Here is a 19,000-nt window from a genome sequence, read left to right as displayed (position 1 = left end):
CACATACTTTGGACATGTTATCAGGGGGACCAGTTCCTGGAGAAGGACATCATGTTTGGTAGAGTAGTGGGTTGGCGAGAAGCCCTTAACGAGTAGGATTGACACAGTGGCTGCAACAGTGTGCTTAAGCATAACAACGATAATGAGGATGGTGCAGGATTGGGAAGTGTTTCATTCTGTTGTACATAGGGTCACTGTGAGTCGGAACTTACTCGACTACACCTAACAACAACAACAATTACCGATATGGTAGGAAAGCTATTGATTTTTGTTGAGTTTGCATCCAACTATCATACTGAAATGAGTTCTGATGGTTTTTCAGTTGATTTTCTTGATAGGATGTATATTATATAATAGGTAATTAGCGCACTATCTTTGTATCTCATATTTCCTGTTGCAAAATTAATTCCAGGTTTCCGTACCAGAAATATTAGACATTTGTGGGGTATACTCTGTGGTTTGTAGTTCTGCTTTCCTAACCAGACGAAAGTCACTCCAGATCCTCTCCAAGCTTGCCAGGATGTGTACACCCTTCATTTGCTCCTGGCCGGGGTAGTAAGACTGTCTATGGCACATTGAACTCCACCCTGTTTGTATCAGTAACCAACAAAACCAAACCTGTTGCCATCAAGTCAACTCTGACTCCTACAGACCCTTATAGGATAGAGTAGAACTGCCCCATAGAGTTTCCAAGGAGCACCTGGTAGATTCAGACTGCCGACCTTTTTGGTTAGCAGCAGTAGCGCTTAACCAGTACGCCACCGGGGTTGTATCGATAGGAGGCCTAAATAGATGTTAGGTATCTTTTTTCTTTGATGGCTAATACCTAGGAATTTTAGACTGCTTTTAAACAAGATGAGCAAGAAAGTCATTAAGTTCATTGAGTAATAAAAATCTATTGTTTGAGAGAGATTTAACTTTTTTTTTTTCTAAAAGCAGAATGTGTATTATCAGAATTTAGGAAACTGAAGCATCCAGCTCCCCAAATTCCAGTCCTCCAGAGTAGAGGCGAGTCTGTAGATTCTGGACTCTTACAGGTTTTGTGCCAAAGAAACTTGGTCCTTTATTCTCCATACTTAAAGTTTCTCCAAGAACGATTGATTTCACAACTTTGTTGTATGCAAGATAGTGAACCCAAGTGAAAGCCTTTATCCAGATGTGAACATGGTGCTTTCTTTGCTCCTCAGTTCCCCTTTACTGTCTCTTTAGAGGAGATGGTGATCCTGGGCAGACCTCTCATAAGACAACTTTCGTTTGATTTTCTGAATCCCACAGTTCTAAACCTCATTGTACTGTATCTTCATTTCTTTCAATACCAAGAACAGTAATATCCAGAGCAACATGAAATGATGTTCCCAAATCTCCTTATATCGACACCCCATGTCACATTCCTCTCAACAAGTCATTGCCTCTGTGAACATCTGCTTAGGCTGAGGAGTAGTGTGAGCATCTTTGGGCCTTAGCATCCTTAAACACTTCACTTTTCGTATAAATAATTCTTAACCCTCTCCATCTAAATCATACTTAATCCAAGGACTTTTAAATGCAACCAAAAGACTCTAGCAAATAACAGAACCCTCACCATTATGTCAAGGGGCCCTGGTGGCACAGTAGTTAAGCCTCAGCTGCTAACCTGATGGTCTGTGGTTCGAACCCACCACCTGCTCCTTGGGAGAAAGATGTGGCAGTTTACTTTTGTGAAGATTAAAACCCAGTGAAACCAAACTCAGTGCTGTTGAGTTGATCCTGACTCACAGCAACCCTATAGGACAGAGTAGAACTGCCCCATAGAGTCTCCAAGGAGTGCCTGGTGGATTCGAACTGCTGATCCTTTGGCTAGCCAGCTGTAGCACTTAACCGCTATGCCACCAGAGTTTTCTCTGTAAAGATTACGCCTTGGAAACCGTATGGGGCAGTTCTACTCTGTCCTGTAGGGTCACTCTGAGTCAGAATCGACTCAATGGCAGTGGGTTTTTCCATTATATCAGCAGAGAGCCATCCAGTAAGGGCACTCCCTGTCCATCCTCTTTGAGTCTAAGAAAAGTAAGAAAAATTGTGAGCTGCTTAACGCAGAACTATGAACAGATCTACAGTGTTCTGGAGGACTGTGGTTGACAGAATTTTTTGAAGGTGAGCAGAAATAATATGTTAGCTTGTGCTGTTATGTAATTAAAACAATTTGCAAGTATTTTGGTTTACATTGAATTTCACACTAATTTTTCAATAATTGACATCGTTTTCGTTGTGTTCATGTAGCTCCTGAGTGTTTCTTGTTAAATTTGATACTCAGTATTAAATAGTTTTTCCCCAATTGTGAGTGGTATGTTTTTGTTATTTTGTTATTCTATTATTTCTAGTATTTTCTATTATTACATTTTATATAATATTTTCTAATCATTTATGTAAAGGAAGGTTATCAACTTCAGAGTATTATTGTTGTAAACATACAAACCACTGACCTGTCTTACCGTTTCCAATAGTTTTCTTATTGATCCTTTTCTGTTTTCCAAGGATACAATCATGTCATCTGCAAATAATGAAAAAAATTGCCTCCTTTTAAATATTTATGCCCATTCTCGTGTTTGAATGCCTTGACTAGCCTTTCCGGAACAATGTTATGTAACAGTGAATATCCTTTTTTTCTTTGTTTTTAGTTGGAATGCCTATAGTGTTTTCACCATTAACCATCAGACCAAACAAAACATGTCTGTGAGCTGAATCCAGCCAAGTTACCATCTGTGGTTTGAAGATTTATTTTTTAACCTTCAACCAGGAGACCCTAAGTGACATGAAAAGTGATCCGTACAGGCTTTGTGGAAGATGAAACCACTTTTCTATTTAATTCTTAACTACAAAGCCCTGGTGGCACAGTGGTTAACAGCTTGGCTGCTAACCAAAAGGTCGACAGTTCGAGCCTACCAGCCACACCTTGGAAACCCTGTGGGCGTAGTTCTGTTCTATCCTGTAGGTTGCAATGAGTTGGAATCGACTAGAAGGCAATGAGTATGAGTATGAGTCAAGAAGCAGCATGTAAATCAGATTACCAGTTTTACAGAGGAGAAAAAGCTCTTGCTTCTCCACTGTTCTCTCATGCGCAGTTTCTCCACTTAAGAGTCTAGTGATTCCCAACTGTAAATGTTTTCTGTGGCTCCATAGCTTCAGAAACTGGCTCTAGCTGAGTCTGGTCATAAGGATCATTCTCTCAGTATTCTGAGTTCACCTTCAAATAGGTGGGTTCTTTTGGACGCTGTCATGGCAGGGCTGCTTCCATTTTAATTGCTGTTGTTTCTGAGGCTTGTGGAGTGTGATCTTTTCTGGAGTGTAGCAGATGGTTGTCAGCTCCCCTAGTCAGTTCTGCAGACATTACTTATACTCTGCCATCTCAGTATTGTTCCTGTCTGTTAGGAAGCTTTTGATAAAGCCTTCATTTGGGGTCAGTTCAGAGGGTTTTGCACAGCATGCCTGGAGATGTCAAACATGGTATGCGTGTTAAGAAACTAAACACGAGACACCTGGCCCAGGGAAAACAGGTGCAGAATCAGTTAATGAACATCAGGGAAGTAGGTGGTTATGGGTAAGACCTTTAGGGACATTATCTTGACAACTGTTCCTATATACTGCAAATGTAAGTTTCAGCATATCACGGCAGTGACTTTGACTGGTAAGGTGCCAGTGAGATCAGCTAATACAGGATTCTGGAACCATGAAGAGAGTGCTACAACTTGCTGCACAGTGTCAAAGCTGTGGAAGTAAAACAGAGTCAGAAATCAGATGAGGAGGTCTACTGAATGTTGTGTAATGTTTTAACTTAATATAGGGTTAATAACAAGGAGGACTGGAAATACTCAAGATCATCTTCTGCCATCTTGGTCATTCCAGTCAGGCATAAAACTTTGGAAACTCTGGCATGTGGTTATTGGTATTGAGTGCTTTTTAATGGCTCTCCTGTAATAGGAAAAAATCAAGCCATTTGTGTGTTAATGGTCTTTTTTTCTTAAATGAATATATATACCCAAACCAAAAAACTGCGGCTGTTGAGTCAGTTTCAACTTACAGTGACCCCATAGGTTTCCAAGACTGTAAATCTTTATGGAAGCCACATCTTTCTCCCTTGGAGCTACTGGTGGTTTTGAACAGCTGACCTTTTGGTTAGCAATCAAATGCTTTAACCACTGCACCACCACCAGGGCTCCTTTAATTGAGTATATCTCATTTAAATTCTTAATTAGAGCATATTAAAAAAAAACTTAAAATTCAAATAATAGGATAAGTAATTGGGCATTTTAAGGACGCTTCTATTTACTTTTGGTGAAGTCCTTACCCTGTTTGTGACCCATAGAGATACCAGCTTATGGTATTGTCTCTCAAATAGGTCCTGATGTCACTTTTAATTGTCAGATCCTTTTTGTTACGTTTGTAGCACATTTCGTAGTCTAAACGATTATTGAGCTTTTCTTTATTATTATTATTTGTTTTTTGTAGATTTAGGAAATGAAGTACAGTGCCTTAAATTTACCATGTTATACTGGACTGCAAGGAGCCCTGGTGGCACAGTGGTTAAGTGCTCAGTTGTTAACCGAAATGTCCGCCCTTTGAACCCACCAGCAGCTGGTAGGAGAAAGATGTGGCAGTCTGCTTCCATAAAGAGCTACAGCTGTGGATACACTGTGGGGGCAGTTCTACTCTGTCCTTCAGGGTCACTAAGAGTCGAATTGACTCAACAGCAACGGGTTTTTGTTTTATACTGAAATGCTGTTTTTCTCAATTTTTTAGAAGCTTATCAGAGTATGCCTGATTTTTGACTGTCAGGTAGCAGCTTTTTTGTCCTTTTTCTACTTAAGTATCTTGCATGTTTATATGTTGTAGTAATACTAGCTAGCATCTCTTAACTGCTTACCATGTGTCCTGCCCTGTACTAGGCCCTTTAAGTATATCGTCTCATTTACTCCACATACAGCCCTTTTAGTTATAGTTTAGTGGTTAAAAACCTACAGACTCTGGGATCTGGCTGCCCCAATTTGAATTTTTGCTCCATGACTTACCTGTTTTGAGTCTTACGGCATATTATCTGAGTGCTCTGGAAAACTGGGATAATAGTACCTGCTTCATAGGATTACTGTGAGAATTAAATGAATCAAAAGGTATAGGACGCTTGAAGCAGTGCTTGGGTAGAATAAATGCCCAAGAAATCTTAGATTATTACCTAATTTTGTCATTACTGTTATTATTTTTAGGTCAGAAAAATGAGATCTAAAGGCTAAGGACTACAGCTAGTAAGTGCATTTGAACCTAGATATGCTGATCCGAGAGCACAGCTTTAATTCTGAGAATTCCATGACAACAAACTGCTCTCAGGTTGTTTGTGTCTCATTTCCATCAAGACAGTGTCTCCTAAACCCAAAACACTGGGATGTTTTACAAACAGTTGCAACTTAATCCTTAAAGTCTTTTGTGCCAAGCGTCTGTTAGTTGCTAGAGATCAAGCAGTGAATGGAACAGACAAGGCTCTTGCTTTCATGGAACTTGCATTCTTATGAGGGAACTTACATAATAAAGAGGCTGATAAGATCATTTCAGTTTGTGGCATGTATTATTTAAAAACAAAACAAGATGTAATATTGAGTGAAGAGAGGATGGTTCTTCAAATGGAATGTTAGTCTGGGTCCTCCAAGAAGCAGATGTCAAGATGAAATTAAATGTGCAAAGATTTTATTAGAGGAAATGCCTGTGAGAGAAAACGGAGAGGGAACTGGAGAAGACTGAGCCATCAGACCACATGCAGGTCTAACCCGCCAGTGAAAGGGAAAGGAAAGGAGGGCCTTGCAGCCAGACATTAGGCCTGTAAAACAAACAGTGATACCCAAGAGGACCGTGTTCCTTAGAATAATCAAATACATGAGAGAAAATGGGCAACACCTGCCCAAAAGCAAAGATGAGAAGGCAGGAAGGGGCAGGAAAAGCAGAAGAATGAATATGGAAACCCAGGGTGGAAAGGGGGAGAGTGCTGACACGTTGTGGGGGTTGCACTCAATGTCACGAAACAATTTGTGTATGAATTATTGGATGGCATACAGTTTACTTTGTAAGCTGTCACCTAAAGCACAATAAAATGTTTTTTTTGTTTTTTAAAAAAAGGAGTCCTAGAGCCAAATCAGCGTTCGAAGGAGGGAACAGGCCTACTTTGGTATCCTTACCAAGTTCAGTGATTGGCTGGGAGCAGCCAGTGGGAAGTGTAATTTTAGTGCAAACACAGTGATAGATTTCAGAGCCCAGCATCAGGGGTCCTTGGTCAGTTAATTTCCTGGTAGTTGGGAGTCTGCAAGGCAAGTTATTATGGCTGCCACAGTGCCTTCAGGGAAAACCTTCCCAAGGAAGCGACATTTAAGCCCAGACCTGAGTGATGAGCAGAAGCTAGGTAACCTGTCAGATATCCTTGGGAAGAGCATTCCAGGCACAGGGAACAGAAGGAAGGCCAGTTGGGCCGCAGCTTAGTGAAGAATGAGGTGAGGCAAGAAGAGATAACAGACAGGGGCATGAGATCATAAGGGTCTGTAAGCTCTCGTACAGCGTTTGCATTTTAATTTTGGGGACATTTGAAAACTACTGGAGGATTTTGAACAGGGCGTGGTGTGATGACTTGCATTCTTAGGGTCCACCCTGGTTGCTACGTAGAAGTGGATTTTTGGGAGAGAAAAAACCAATGAGGAGTTTGTCCCCAGTAGTGGAGGCAGAAAATAATGAGAATTTGGACTAGGATGATAGCAGTGGATGTTTCCTCTCTAAAGGTTAACAGAGTCCTAGTGGTTCTGTCTCTTCATAATCTCTGGATTGTATGCGTTCCCCATTCCAGTTGGGAGTCATTTACTGTCTGTATTTTCTCACCTTATATAGCAGCAGCCTCTTACTGGGTTGTCTCCCTCCAGTTTTGGCTCCCTTCAATCCATTCTTCACACTGCTGTGTGGTCAGCTGTGATCATGTACGCTTCCTGTTTAAAATCTTCAAGGTGTGCCCATTGTCTTCAGAATAAAATGAGAGCATTTTAGATTGGCCTGTTTCTCTTTATCTCCTCTGTCCCCTGCCTGCACCCTTCCTGCCTCTCCTGGCTCTTCCTTACTCTTACCGATCTGAGTCCCTGCTGCCATCCAGGTATTATCCTTGCAGTGTATTCCCTCTGGCACACAGCAGTCTGCATTTGTCCCTTGTCAGTCTGTGGCTTTTCCGAAAGTAGGATACTGTGGGATTCTCTTGTGTTCTGCGTTTAAAATGTTCCTAAACTGATTCATGTGAGACATTGTGTAGTCCCTGGTACTTACGGAAATAACCTGCTGAAAGTGTTGATCTAACAAATGCAACTCCTTACCTTCTGCGATTTTATCCTGAAGCGTCTCACCTCACCTTTACGTTACCCCGTTTTCCTCTTTAGAACTGTTAATGTGACATTAACTGTTTGTTGAAATATTCTCACCTGTGGTTGATTGCAGACACTTTCAGGGAATTGTCAGAGTAAAAAAAAAAAACTCTTTCTAGACAAGAAGACTTAAAATGTGCCCTCTCTTTATGCTCACAGCTTATTCTGTAGTATAATTGCCAAATCCTAACCCTAGTTTTTTTTTTTTTAGTTTTGGAAATTAGCATTTTTTAGCTACCATGTTTTCTTAACGCAACATTTACTAATAGTATAGCCTCCCTACATCGGTATCAGGAGTAGTTGGAATGCTGTCATTATGACATGGCAATAAAATAATTGAATTAAACCACAGAGGGAGGGGTAATATGGCTTCACTATTGAAAGAATGTATAATAACAGACCAAGCACAGTGTGGCAAAGGAAATAGATATATTACATACTTGCTCCATTTATAACTTAGATCAGCCAGTAATTTTTGTAAAAATAAAAGACTAGATTATGATTTTATCAAAGGACAGATAGCCCAGAACATTCTTTTTTGATCCTTGGGTCATTTTTGCTGCTTTTGTAGTTTAAAAAAATGTGGTTCTGGTACTTAGATCTTGATATTTGATATTATTTTGATAAATTGCCAAGTGTCTCCCTTTATTCTTCTTTTCATGAAGTTTTTTTTCTCAGTTCAAAATAGAGCATGAGTTTGTGCTCCCTTTGTGGGAACGTACACCAGTTAATATGGGGTGTTACTTGTGTATTTACCAGCTGCGTGACACAGTCACCTGGGTAAGAGTTGCAGATGTACAAACGCACACACACCCCACCCCACCTCACCTCATCTCAACACCCACCCTCCCCTTCTCATGCTCCCTTTCTGCTTCGTTGGACTTTACTGACCAAAAGCCAGAGCAGACCTAACCATAAAGAGTCCATTGTTTTGGCTTTGGGGCATAAACTGATGACAGAGAAATTGGGTTTAGTAAATTATGTTCTGAATCACTCCCTTGTTAATTCATTTACGGATCCATGTTTTCAGAACTTATCTATCCGTCGGGCAGTTCTCGTTGCCTCTCAGGATCTCATTATCAAGCCCAAGAGGGCCACTCAGTAATTAAGGATGAGGGGGTCTAAACAGTTTTTCTTCAGCAAATAAAAGACTATTTTCTCAGAGATCTAACTCAACACTACTTCCAGGAGACATGGGCTTCTGGGAAAATCCCCCATCTTTCCTAAAGACATGACTCTTCTGATGTTGATGGGGCCTATAGCTATCTGATACCCAGAAATCTAGGTGGTGCTTTCCCTCCTGCCTTTTTTTTTTTTTTGCACAGCATTATTGAGCTATAATTCACATGCCATACAATTCACCAATTTAAAGTATACGGTTAGATGGTATTTAGCATATGTTCCGAGTTGTGCGACCATTACCAAGACAATTTTAAAACATTTTCTGCTCACCAAAAAGAAACCTCATGCTTCTTAACCATCACTTCCAGGTCCCCTATCATCTTTAGCCCTAGGCAAACACTGATCTAATAGAAGGTAGGTGTTTTGATAGCTTTCTATATGGATAGACTTCAGTTTTTAAATTACTGTCATTTTTTCTGATAATAAAATTCTGTACTAAAATAGGGTGGGAGACTGTGAGATTGTATATTCTTGTGTTGTCACTGTCATTTACGTAGAAAGAAAAAACTTGCTACTAAGTATGTATCCTTTTCTCTCTTTTTAGATTGTGGTTTAGAAACATATGTTAAAGGCAAAGCAAATCCGTGGTGGTAGAAGTTAGGGTAGCAGTTACAATCCTTGGTGGGGTGGTAGTGACCAGAAGAGCAGTTCTGGGTTGCTGGTTTGGGTTTTTTGTTTTTTTAAAATCTGGATGCTTTCTGCATAGATATGTTCACTTTGTGAGAATTCATTGAGCTATATACTTAGAATGTGTGTGTATGTAATGCTTCAGTACAGACTTAAGTTACAAATGTTGCCATTGCTTAGATATTCATATTTTACACTGGTAAATCGCTCAGTTTGTCGCATTAATTACCTTTCTAATGAATATATTCCATCTTGAGCCACAGTATTTATACGTTTCCATTATTACCACCTCCTTGATAAAGATGCTTCAGCTTCAAGTCTCCTTGTTCAGCAGCTCATGATTTCAGGGATTGAATGATTTAGGTACACTTCTAGTAGGTGTGGGAAGGTTCATTGTGTGCTAGCTCGGCTGCCTATTCAACGGAATGATCTTTACCAACTCAAAGCCTTGTCTCTAGTCTTCCTATGTCTAAAACTGAAATACAGTAGTTGTGTCTGTTGTCTATCAGGAAAATTCAGATTCTCATTAGAGAACGAGTAGACTCTAGTACGAAGGAAAGAACCATGGGAAAGAGAAGCTATATTCATACCAGTTCATTTTTTATAGTGATCAGTCCAACATAGTAACCATCTAGATGTACTGAAAATATTTAAAAATTAGCACTTTAAAATGTGATGGGGGGTGGGGGAACAAACAAGCAAACCATTGTTGACTGATCAAAGTCTTTTGACTTCTGATTCTTGTATGTATTTTTATTGTAACAGGTTTTGAAGACATTGTTTGATTTCGTCCAGATATGTTGCTGTAGGTAGCAAGATGCACAGTAAGATCAGATTGTGATTACTAGAAGTTTTCAAGTAGGCTTCTCTTCTGTGATTCTTACTGTATCTCTAAGAAATGTGGTACATGAGTAGAGGTATCAGAGAAAAATGTTTATAAAAACAATAAGACGCATTACAGCCATTTTATGTGTTGATGAGGAAAAGGTAATTCTGCCTTTTTACAAGGGATATTCTCAGTGCAATCTGAGAACTCTTTAATTAAATAATATAGTAAAACACACTCATTTTTTTTCCTAATATCTAATTGTGTCTTCTAGGCCTTCCTTAAAGTTTCTCATGTCTCAATGGACTCCTGCGTATAACAAGTTTTATACCTTAAAAGTGGATATGAAGAGTGAGATTCCTTCTGATGCACCAAAGACACCGGAGAATCTAAAAGGGATCCTCTTGCATCCGGAGCCCATTGGGGCAGCCAAACGTTTTCCTGCAGAAGTTGAGATGATTAATAGTAAAGTGGGGAATGAATTCACTCACTTGTGTGATGATTCTCAAAAACAAGAGAAGGACATGAATGGTAACCAGCCAGAGCAAGAAAAAAGTGTTGTTGTAAGGAAAAAACGCAAAAGCCAGCAGGCTGGCCCTTCATACATGCAGAATTGTGTTAAAGAGAACCAGGGAATATTAGGATTGCGGCAGCACCTAGAGACACCGAGTGATGAAGATAACGATTCCTCTTTCAGCGATTGTCTTTCCTCTCCTTCGTCTAGTCTGCATTTTGGAGATTCTGATACTGTGACTTCGGATGAGGACAAGGAAATCTCAGTAAGACATTCCCAGGCAATTCTGAGTGCTAAAAGTAGAACTCATAGTGCACGGTCCCAAAAGTGGCCTCGGACTGAGACAGAATCTGTATCGGGATTGTTGATGAAAAGACCCTGTTTTCATAGCAGTTCATTAAGGAGACTTCCATGCAGAAAGAGATTTGTGAAAAATAGCTCCTCACAGAGGACACAGAAACAGAAAGAGAGGATATTAATGCAGAGGAAAAAACGAGAGGTGCTCGCCCGGAGAAAATACGCCTTGCTCCCCAGTTCTAGTAGTTCCAGTGAGAATGACCTCAGTAGTGAGTCCTCTTCTAGCTCCTCCACTGAAGGAGAAGAAGATCTGTTTGTTTCTACCAGTGAAAACCACCAAACCAATCCAGCTGTTCCCTCAGGTAAAACAAATGTGTTTCTGAAATTGAGTAAGAAAATGGTGCTTATTTTCTTATGTGTTTTAGTGATGTGTGGTATTTAGAAGGAATATCAGGCTCTATTAACTTTTATTTTTAAGCCACATAAATAAATTACCAACTAGTATTAAACCATGGTTTCAGTTAATTCTAAGATGAAAACTTAGAGACAAAAATAATCTTAGTGTTTTTTTTTTTTTTTCCCCTCGAGAAGAGTCATTTATGTGTCTTTATGTATATTGGATTGTCTTTTATGTGTTTTTGATGTGTGGTGCATACTTGGGTTTCTGTGGTGTCCCTTTTATTAATACTTTTTCAGATAGCTATATAACAGATTTCTTTCACATTCAGCCACAGTAAGAGCAATTCGAGTTACTAAAAAGACTGCTTAGTGTTATTTTTCCTTTAAGTACTATATTCTTGTTGGTATCTGGGAGTTAACTTTTATTCTGACATTAGGTCACGTAAACTTAGTCCTGACAGTGCTCAGTAGAGCATGTGATTCATCAGTTGAAATTGAAATGATAGGGGATGACTCCCTCTCATTCATTCATTCCCTCTCGCTCCCCCGCCCCCACACAAGCATATAAAAAAAACCCAAAACAAGCATATACACACAGTAAATGCTATATTTACCTAGACAGTCCCTAAAACATAAAAGATCCCATATCTACAAACCATCCTAAAGTAAATGCATCATTTTTATCGTTGTAATTTAAAGGAGGTTCATGAAGTGAGTGTTGAGGAGCTAAGTCTGAATTGAGGGAAATGGTTAATTTCTTTTGAAGTGTAAGGGAATGGACATACGAGTACCAGTGGCTGTTGAGTTGATTCTGACTCATGGCAACCCTGTTAGGATAGAACTGTGCTCCATACGGTTTTCAGTGGCTGACTTTTTCGGAGTAGATGACCAGGGCTTTGTTCCAAGGCCACTCTGGGTGGACTCCAGCCTCCAGCCTTTTAGTTAGCAGCTGAGTGTGTTAGCATTTGCACCACCCAGGGACTCTGGAATGGGGAAAAGGAAGAGGTTTTTAAAGGGCAAATAAGAGGTTTTTAGGGTAAATAAATTACAGATTTATCAGTGCAGTTATTAAAGCAGGAAGAAAACAGTGGGTTATATACTTAGAAACTAATAAATAAAGGTAATCTAAATGTGACCTTCCAAATAAATTAATATTAGTAAATTTATATTTTACTTGAATTATTTTATTTCCGCTTCTGTTATACTTTTTACCATTCCAAAAAATTTTCAATGTTGTCTTTCTTACCAGCCTTTATCCTTACTGCTTCTGGTTTTGGATCATAGTCCAGTGCTGTAGAGGAATTCACCCCCTTTCCCCCAGTCCTTGTATTGTTCAAATTCTTTTTTTTTTTTAAATGTTTAGAGCCGAGATCCATTTGATATTTATTTTGTTACACATTATGAAAAATTGATCTGGTTTTATTTTTTTATAAGGCTATCCAGTTGTCCCAACAAAGCCAGTTATTAAAACAGTGCTTTTTTTTTTTTTTCTATTGACTATAGATGCCATATTTATCATGTGGTTAAATTTCCGTGTGCATTTGGATCTATTTCTGGAGATTTTATTCATTGCCATTGGTCCATCTATCCATGCACTAGAAGCACACTCTTAATTACAGAGTCTTTTATGTCTTCCAGCTGTTCTTGTTTATTCTTCTAAATGAGCTTTATAATCAACTTGCTTATCTTAGGATGGTGGTAGTGGGGAAACACATGATGGTGTTGTTTTGGAATTGGATTTGTAGATTAACCTAAGGAGAATTGACATCTCTGTGATTTTGAGTCTTCAGATTCCAGAATATGGATTGTCTTTTCATTTGTTCAGGTCTAGTTTTGTATCTTTCAGAGAGTGTTTTTTAGATTTTTTTTTTTTAACAGTTTGGTTGAAATACCATAAAGTTCATTTTAAGTGTACAATTAAATGGTTTTTAGTAAATTTAGATTTTTTTTTTTTTAACCATTTCCATAGTCCCAAAAGATCTGTCAATCCTGGAAGGTCCCTCCTACCTGTTCGCAGTCACTCCCTCTTCCCACCCTCAGTCCGAGGCAAACCTAATCTGTTTGCTCTTTTCTAGATTTGCCTTTTCTGAACATTTCGTATAATATGTGGTTATTTGCATGTGGCTTCTTTCATTCAGCATCATGTTTTTGAGGCTCATCCATGTTGTAGCAGTCAGTAGTTACTTCCTTTTTGTTTTATTACTTAGTGCTTTTTTGGTTTTCCACTTCGTGGGTATGCCACATTTTGTTTATCTATTCCCCGGTTAATGGGCTTCTGAATTGTTTCCAGTGTTTGGCTGTTACAAATAATGCTGCCAATGAACATCATGTACTGATTGTTATGTGGTTATATGTTTTTATTTCTGTTGGGTAGAAACCCAGCTTAAAAGTCCCAAAGTAGAGTGAGAACTACTATAATTTTAATAGCTTTAATTGTGACCACAGAAGACCTGAGTAGTAGCAAAAGCAGTTGATAGCAGGAAGGTGCTTTTTTTTTTTTTTTTTTAAGCGTATAGGATTTATTCGAGCAGAGGAAGATGCTTTTGATAGCAACTGGCACCAGTGCGTTGAATGGTTATGGCAGTGGGATGTAGTTAATGTTAAGGATATGAGCTTCGGAATTGGAGTTAGGTTCAAATTTCAAGTCTTACTTACCGTTTGCTTGACAAGTCATTTAACTCTCTAAATTTGAGTTTCTTGATGTGTAAAATGGGACTAGAAATGCAAAACATTGCACATGGTGCAAAATATATACTCACAAATTGGAAGCTGTCCCTACCATCAGCTTCATCCCAGACCTAAGGTGCACTGAGGGACCAGGATAATCAGTGGTTACAATGGAGAAAACACCAGATTGTAGATGCTAAAATCTTGCCTGTTGTGATTGTCTTAAGGACTGCTTATAAAGGTCCTTTTTTATAAAATAATGATGCTTAAGCAATAGAATAAGAGTGCCTAAGGGGCTATTTATATAACCTTGAGTTACACAGTCTCTGTGTTCATAAGAAAGTAATACAGATGGAAAATTTTGGAACTGGATCATGGTGATGGTTGCACAGCGTGATGAACACAGTGTCACTGGGTTGTATGTGTGAAGAGTGTTGAAGTGGCAGGCGTTGTGTTACCTAGGTATTTACCACAATTAAAAAATTATAGCACAGCTATTCCAAAAAAGTTCTATAAATTGAGTTTTAATGCATTAGCACAGCTAGCTTTGTATCCTTTATTATTGGGGCTCCAAAATATTACGTGACATTTAGCTTTGCCCAGCTGTGTAAAAGGTGTTCAATAATATGAAATTAGTTTTGTATAGGCTTTTAAAGAAATTTCATACGCATGCACAGAAAGAAATCACTAATTAAATAAAGCTGATACGTGGGCGAACCTTTCCTCATTGTAGAATGGTAATGTCCATTTGTCAGGTTAAAATAAAGGAACATTCTTAAAAACTCATGGCTTTTTATTTATATATATAAGGCTTTTAGCTTTTTAAATGTACTTCTAGAACCATTAGCTAATTCTAGATTTAATTTAAATTAATTGTTAGCAAATAACATGCCTGCAAAATCAATCATTGGCAAGGTTAATCTCTCAAGGTTCCCTCAGTACTTCTCTACCTTAAGCTGCATTATGTATGTTGTTAGGAAACAGAAGTCATAAAAGTAGTTTGGAAATTCAGTCTAGAACATTATTCTAAATAGCCACTCGAGCACTGCTAGTCTCTTGTTTTCTGTACCTATAAGATGTATTTGTGCTGTTAAAAATGCATTCAGCTTCAGTCTGTCTATGTGTGTAAATCTTTAGGATTTAGGAACTCCTTCAACAATTGGCACCTCTCATAATTTTTAATAAATCTCGATTTTCCTCTGTTTAACTGATACAATTTGCAAATATTCCAAGTTATAAATACGACATTGTGAAATGTTCAGAAACAAAGATCCTCTTTCATTGTCTCCATTATTTGCCAGCGCCTGCTCTTTGGAGTACCAGCGAGTCTCTTGCAGATTACTGTGACAGCAAGTGTAGACCAGTGATCACAGGGATGCAGGGATGATGAAGACTGACTGAAACAGAGCATTTGGGTTCTTACTGGGGTGTTGGAAATATTCTAAAACTCGATTTATTGATAGTTAGACACTATAAATTTGAGAAAGATCAGTGGATTGTACAGTTAAAATTGGTGATTTTTAAAGTAAATTGTACCTCAAAAAATCTGTTAAGAAAATAATTACCCCAGCATAAGAATTTATATCAAAGGAGCTGAACAGGTGGCTTCAGAATGGGGGAAAAGAAAGGATTTTTCAGTAAATGGTCTGATGGTAGCTAGTTAGCCATGGGGAGTGGAACAAGATTCTATTTATAATCTTATGGCGTTAACCAAAATTAGTTCTAGATGAAGTGAACTAATGGAAAAGGCACTTTGGATTAAATATAATTTAATCTGTATCCATTCTCCAAATTCCACAATCAACGTCCATGGAAGCAGCAGTCAAGAAATAAATTACAGCCCTGGAAACTCTCTGGGATGGTTCTATTCTGCCATATAGGGATGCTGTGAGTTGTTTACTCCATGGCAGCGGGTTTGGTTTTTAACGTGAGACACCGCACATCTGTTGCAAAAGGCCTCTTTAAAGAGTTGAAAGATGTCACTCTGAGGACTAAGGTGTGCCTGACCCAAGCCACAATATTTTTAGTTGTCTCGTGTGTGCAAAAGCTGGACAGTGAATAAGGAAGACCAAAGAAGAATTGACACATTTGAATTACGTTGATGAAGAATATAGAATATACCATGGATTGCCAGAAGAAGTGTCTCGAAGGAAGTACAGCCATAGAGCTCCTTGCAAGTGAGGACAGCAAGACTTTGTCTCATGTCCTTTGGACATGTTATCAGGAGGTACCAGTCCCTGCAGAAGGACATTGTGCTTGCTAAGGTAGAGAGTCAGTGAGAAAGGAAGACCCTGGATGAGATGGATTAACATAGTGACTGTAACAGTGGGCTCAAACATACCAACAAATCTGAGAATGGTGCAGGACTGGGCAGTGTTTCATTCTGTTACACATAGGGTTGCTGTAAGTCAGAATTGACTTGACTGCACCTAACAACAACAATCCTCCAAATGAGGAAGGACTTTGTAAACTTAAAATAATTTTGAAAAGAACAGGCACAAAAAAATGACGGATTTCATAGCTTAAAATTAAAAAGTGTTGTATGTTTCTTAAAGGAATATCGTATCATCTAAATAAAAAGAACCCTTGGAGAAAACATAGACAGCAAATGTGATATCTTTATCTTAGATATTAAAGAATTAATACCTTATACAAAATACCTTTAGATATTATAACGTTAAAGTCTTTATATAAAACCCGACCTATTGCTCTTGAGTTGATTCCAACTCATAGTAACCCTATAGGACAGAGTAGAACTGCCCCATAGGGTTTCCAGGGAGCGGCTGCTGGATCTAAACTGCCAATCTTTTTTGGTTAGCAGCCAAGCTCTTAACCGCTGTGCCTCCAGAGCTCCAGGCCTTTATATAAGATCACACAAATTCTTAGTGGAAACCATTAAAAGTTTGTAAAGAACAAACACAGAACTCATAAACGAGGATGTAAACATGGAAAGAACGCGGATTAAAACACTGAGTACCGTTTTCACTGTGTGTGTTTAGCCCTTTCAAAAAAACCTTTCATTTTGACAGATAAGACTTTTATAATGAACTTCGGTCTTTAAACTTCAAAATAAAAACCTATGCCTAGCAATTGACTGACAGGCGGATGCCCTTTAAGTGTTTTTTTCCCCCCCCAGGAAGTATTGATGAAGATGTTGTGGTGATAGAAGCTTCCTCCACTCCTCAGGTTGCTGCCAATGAAGAAATTAACGTTACCTCAACTGACAGTGAAGTGGAGATTGTAACAGTTGGTGAAAGCTTTCGGTGAGATTTTAATTCCTAGTTGTATATTTTAAGTTTTAAATATAAATATCTAAACATATTTAGCTACAGCTAATTTGCATTCTTTTACCTTTTTTTGAGGCCTAGTTTGAGTATGCATATGCATGTAGAGTCGTGGTTTTCACACCAGGCTGCATTTGACTCACCTGGAAAGCTTGTAAAATAAAGTGTAGTGTTGCCTGGACCCTGCCCCAGACTAGTTGAACGAGAATCTTGAGTATCAGTTTGTTTTTAAAGCACCCTAAATGTCCATTGAGAGTTAAGAATCATTGTCTACATAGTAAATTTACTTAGTGTTTTACAAAACTGAATTTGTTTTATGATACACAGAGTTCATAAACTCCTTTGAAATTTAGATGCAAATAATACATAATTTGGGGGGTTGGTATTATAATTAAAAGTGAAGAAAAATATTAAGAGGTATTGATATTGAAGTAGTTTTTTGTTATAATCCACTGTTACAAGATCTTACTCATTGATGCCAGTGAAGTTTGTGCTATTACGTTAGGGCAGCCTAATATAAAACAGTTGGGGAATTTTTTTATCCTTCACTCAGTGATTTCATCTAAGCCCTGTACTGATATATGAATGAAAAATTTTCATTTATTTCTGTCTGTTTCCATAAATACCTGGAAATTGCATTGCCCTTTTGCAAAATTACTTTGACACCCTCCCCTCAAAAACAAAAAACAGTTCGTAACACTGTATTAATTCATCCTTTGAATAATTACAGACACTGGTAATGGAAGCAGTGAAGAGCTACTGTTAAATTTTGATGTATCACATTAATGAACATATGGTTGAATCTTAATTTTTGTGTTGGAGTGAATGTGAAAGTGTTTGTTCATTGCATTTGAATACGTTGTTCTTGATTAAAAAAGAGACAGATTTCTGAAGCACATTGCAGAGGTACCTAGAACATGTTTCTCCACTGGCCATTTGTCCACTGGAGTGCTGCTTTTACTGATGTGCCATGGAGGTCTGGGGCCCAGACTCAAACTGGCCCTCTGCGTTCAGGAAATTTCTTTATCGCCTCATCTTTTATCTTAAAAAGTCTTACAGTCTTATTGTATTCTCTATAATATATCCCTGTTTATTTTAAAATTTTAAATGATTTTTCCCCAAAATCTTTGAGTAAAATCGATACTTTAAAGATAGTTGCCACAGCTATCCTGTGCCTGTGCATAGTGTTTGGCACAACACTGACTCTGTTTTTATGAGCTAAAAGGACTGCGGAAGTCAAGGACCTCCTTTTCCTTGTAAGACTGAAGATCTTTTTTATTGTGTGGATGCGTGATGTTAAGCAGATGCATTTACCCTAGTAAGGTAAAAGACCCACACTGCTCATGGCCTATAGTTATTTTTCTGTTTACCTGAAATATTGATTTTGTCACTGTTTGGCTAGTGTTGGCACCTCTTCTTTAAGAGAGGGTACATGTATGTTTCAAATTCATTTGTGTCAAGATTTGGCAGTTGCCACTAAGGCACAGGGGCCACTAAGGCACAGGGCCACTGAACCCTCTGTGGGGCTGCTGCTCCTACGTCGGGTTATTTGCTGCAGCTCGGTGTTAGGACAAAATATTTCGAGTTAGGGCATAACTGTGAAGCTTTCTGAAAAGTACTACAAAGTGGGTCTGGAACTTTCTGCAGCTATTAACAGCATGCCGGAGATAATAGACTCCTCATTCTCATCATAGACTCTTGGTGTCTCCAGGATTTTAAGTGCTGATGCCTCTCCTTACTCAGAACCATTTTATCCTGAGGCATTTGTTTGCTGTCATACCCGCAAGCTGTACTT

The 19,000-nt window shown here is 38.6% G+C and overlaps 1 protein-coding gene across 14 annotated transcripts in view; it reads left to right on the top strand.

Annotated features, from left to right (window-relative positions):
- The window catches only part of RNF111 (ring finger protein 111), a 130,117-nt gene that overhangs the window by 74,905 nt on the left and 36,212 nt on the right, over positions 1-19,000 (top strand). For all 14 annotated transcript variants that reach the window (XM_023558287.2, XM_023558292.2, XM_023558290.2 and 11 more), the window contains 2 exons: positions 10,319-11,217; positions 17,058-17,184. In XM_023558287.2, coding sequence (XP_023414055.1) covers positions 10,319-11,217; positions 17,058-17,184 — 1,026 coding nt within the window. The remainder of the gene's footprint in view (positions 1-10,318; positions 11,218-17,057; positions 17,185-19,000) is intronic.

This window comes from Loxodonta africana, chromosome 13 (genome assembly GCF_030014295.1).
Source record: "Loxodonta africana isolate mLoxAfr1 chromosome 13, mLoxAfr1.hap2, whole genome shotgun sequence".
Taxonomy (NCBI): domain Eukaryota; kingdom Metazoa; phylum Chordata; class Mammalia; order Proboscidea; family Elephantidae; genus Loxodonta; species Loxodonta africana.
The sequence above is the reverse complement of the archived record's forward strand: the minus strand, read 5'-3'. Positions and strand labels throughout refer to the sequence as shown.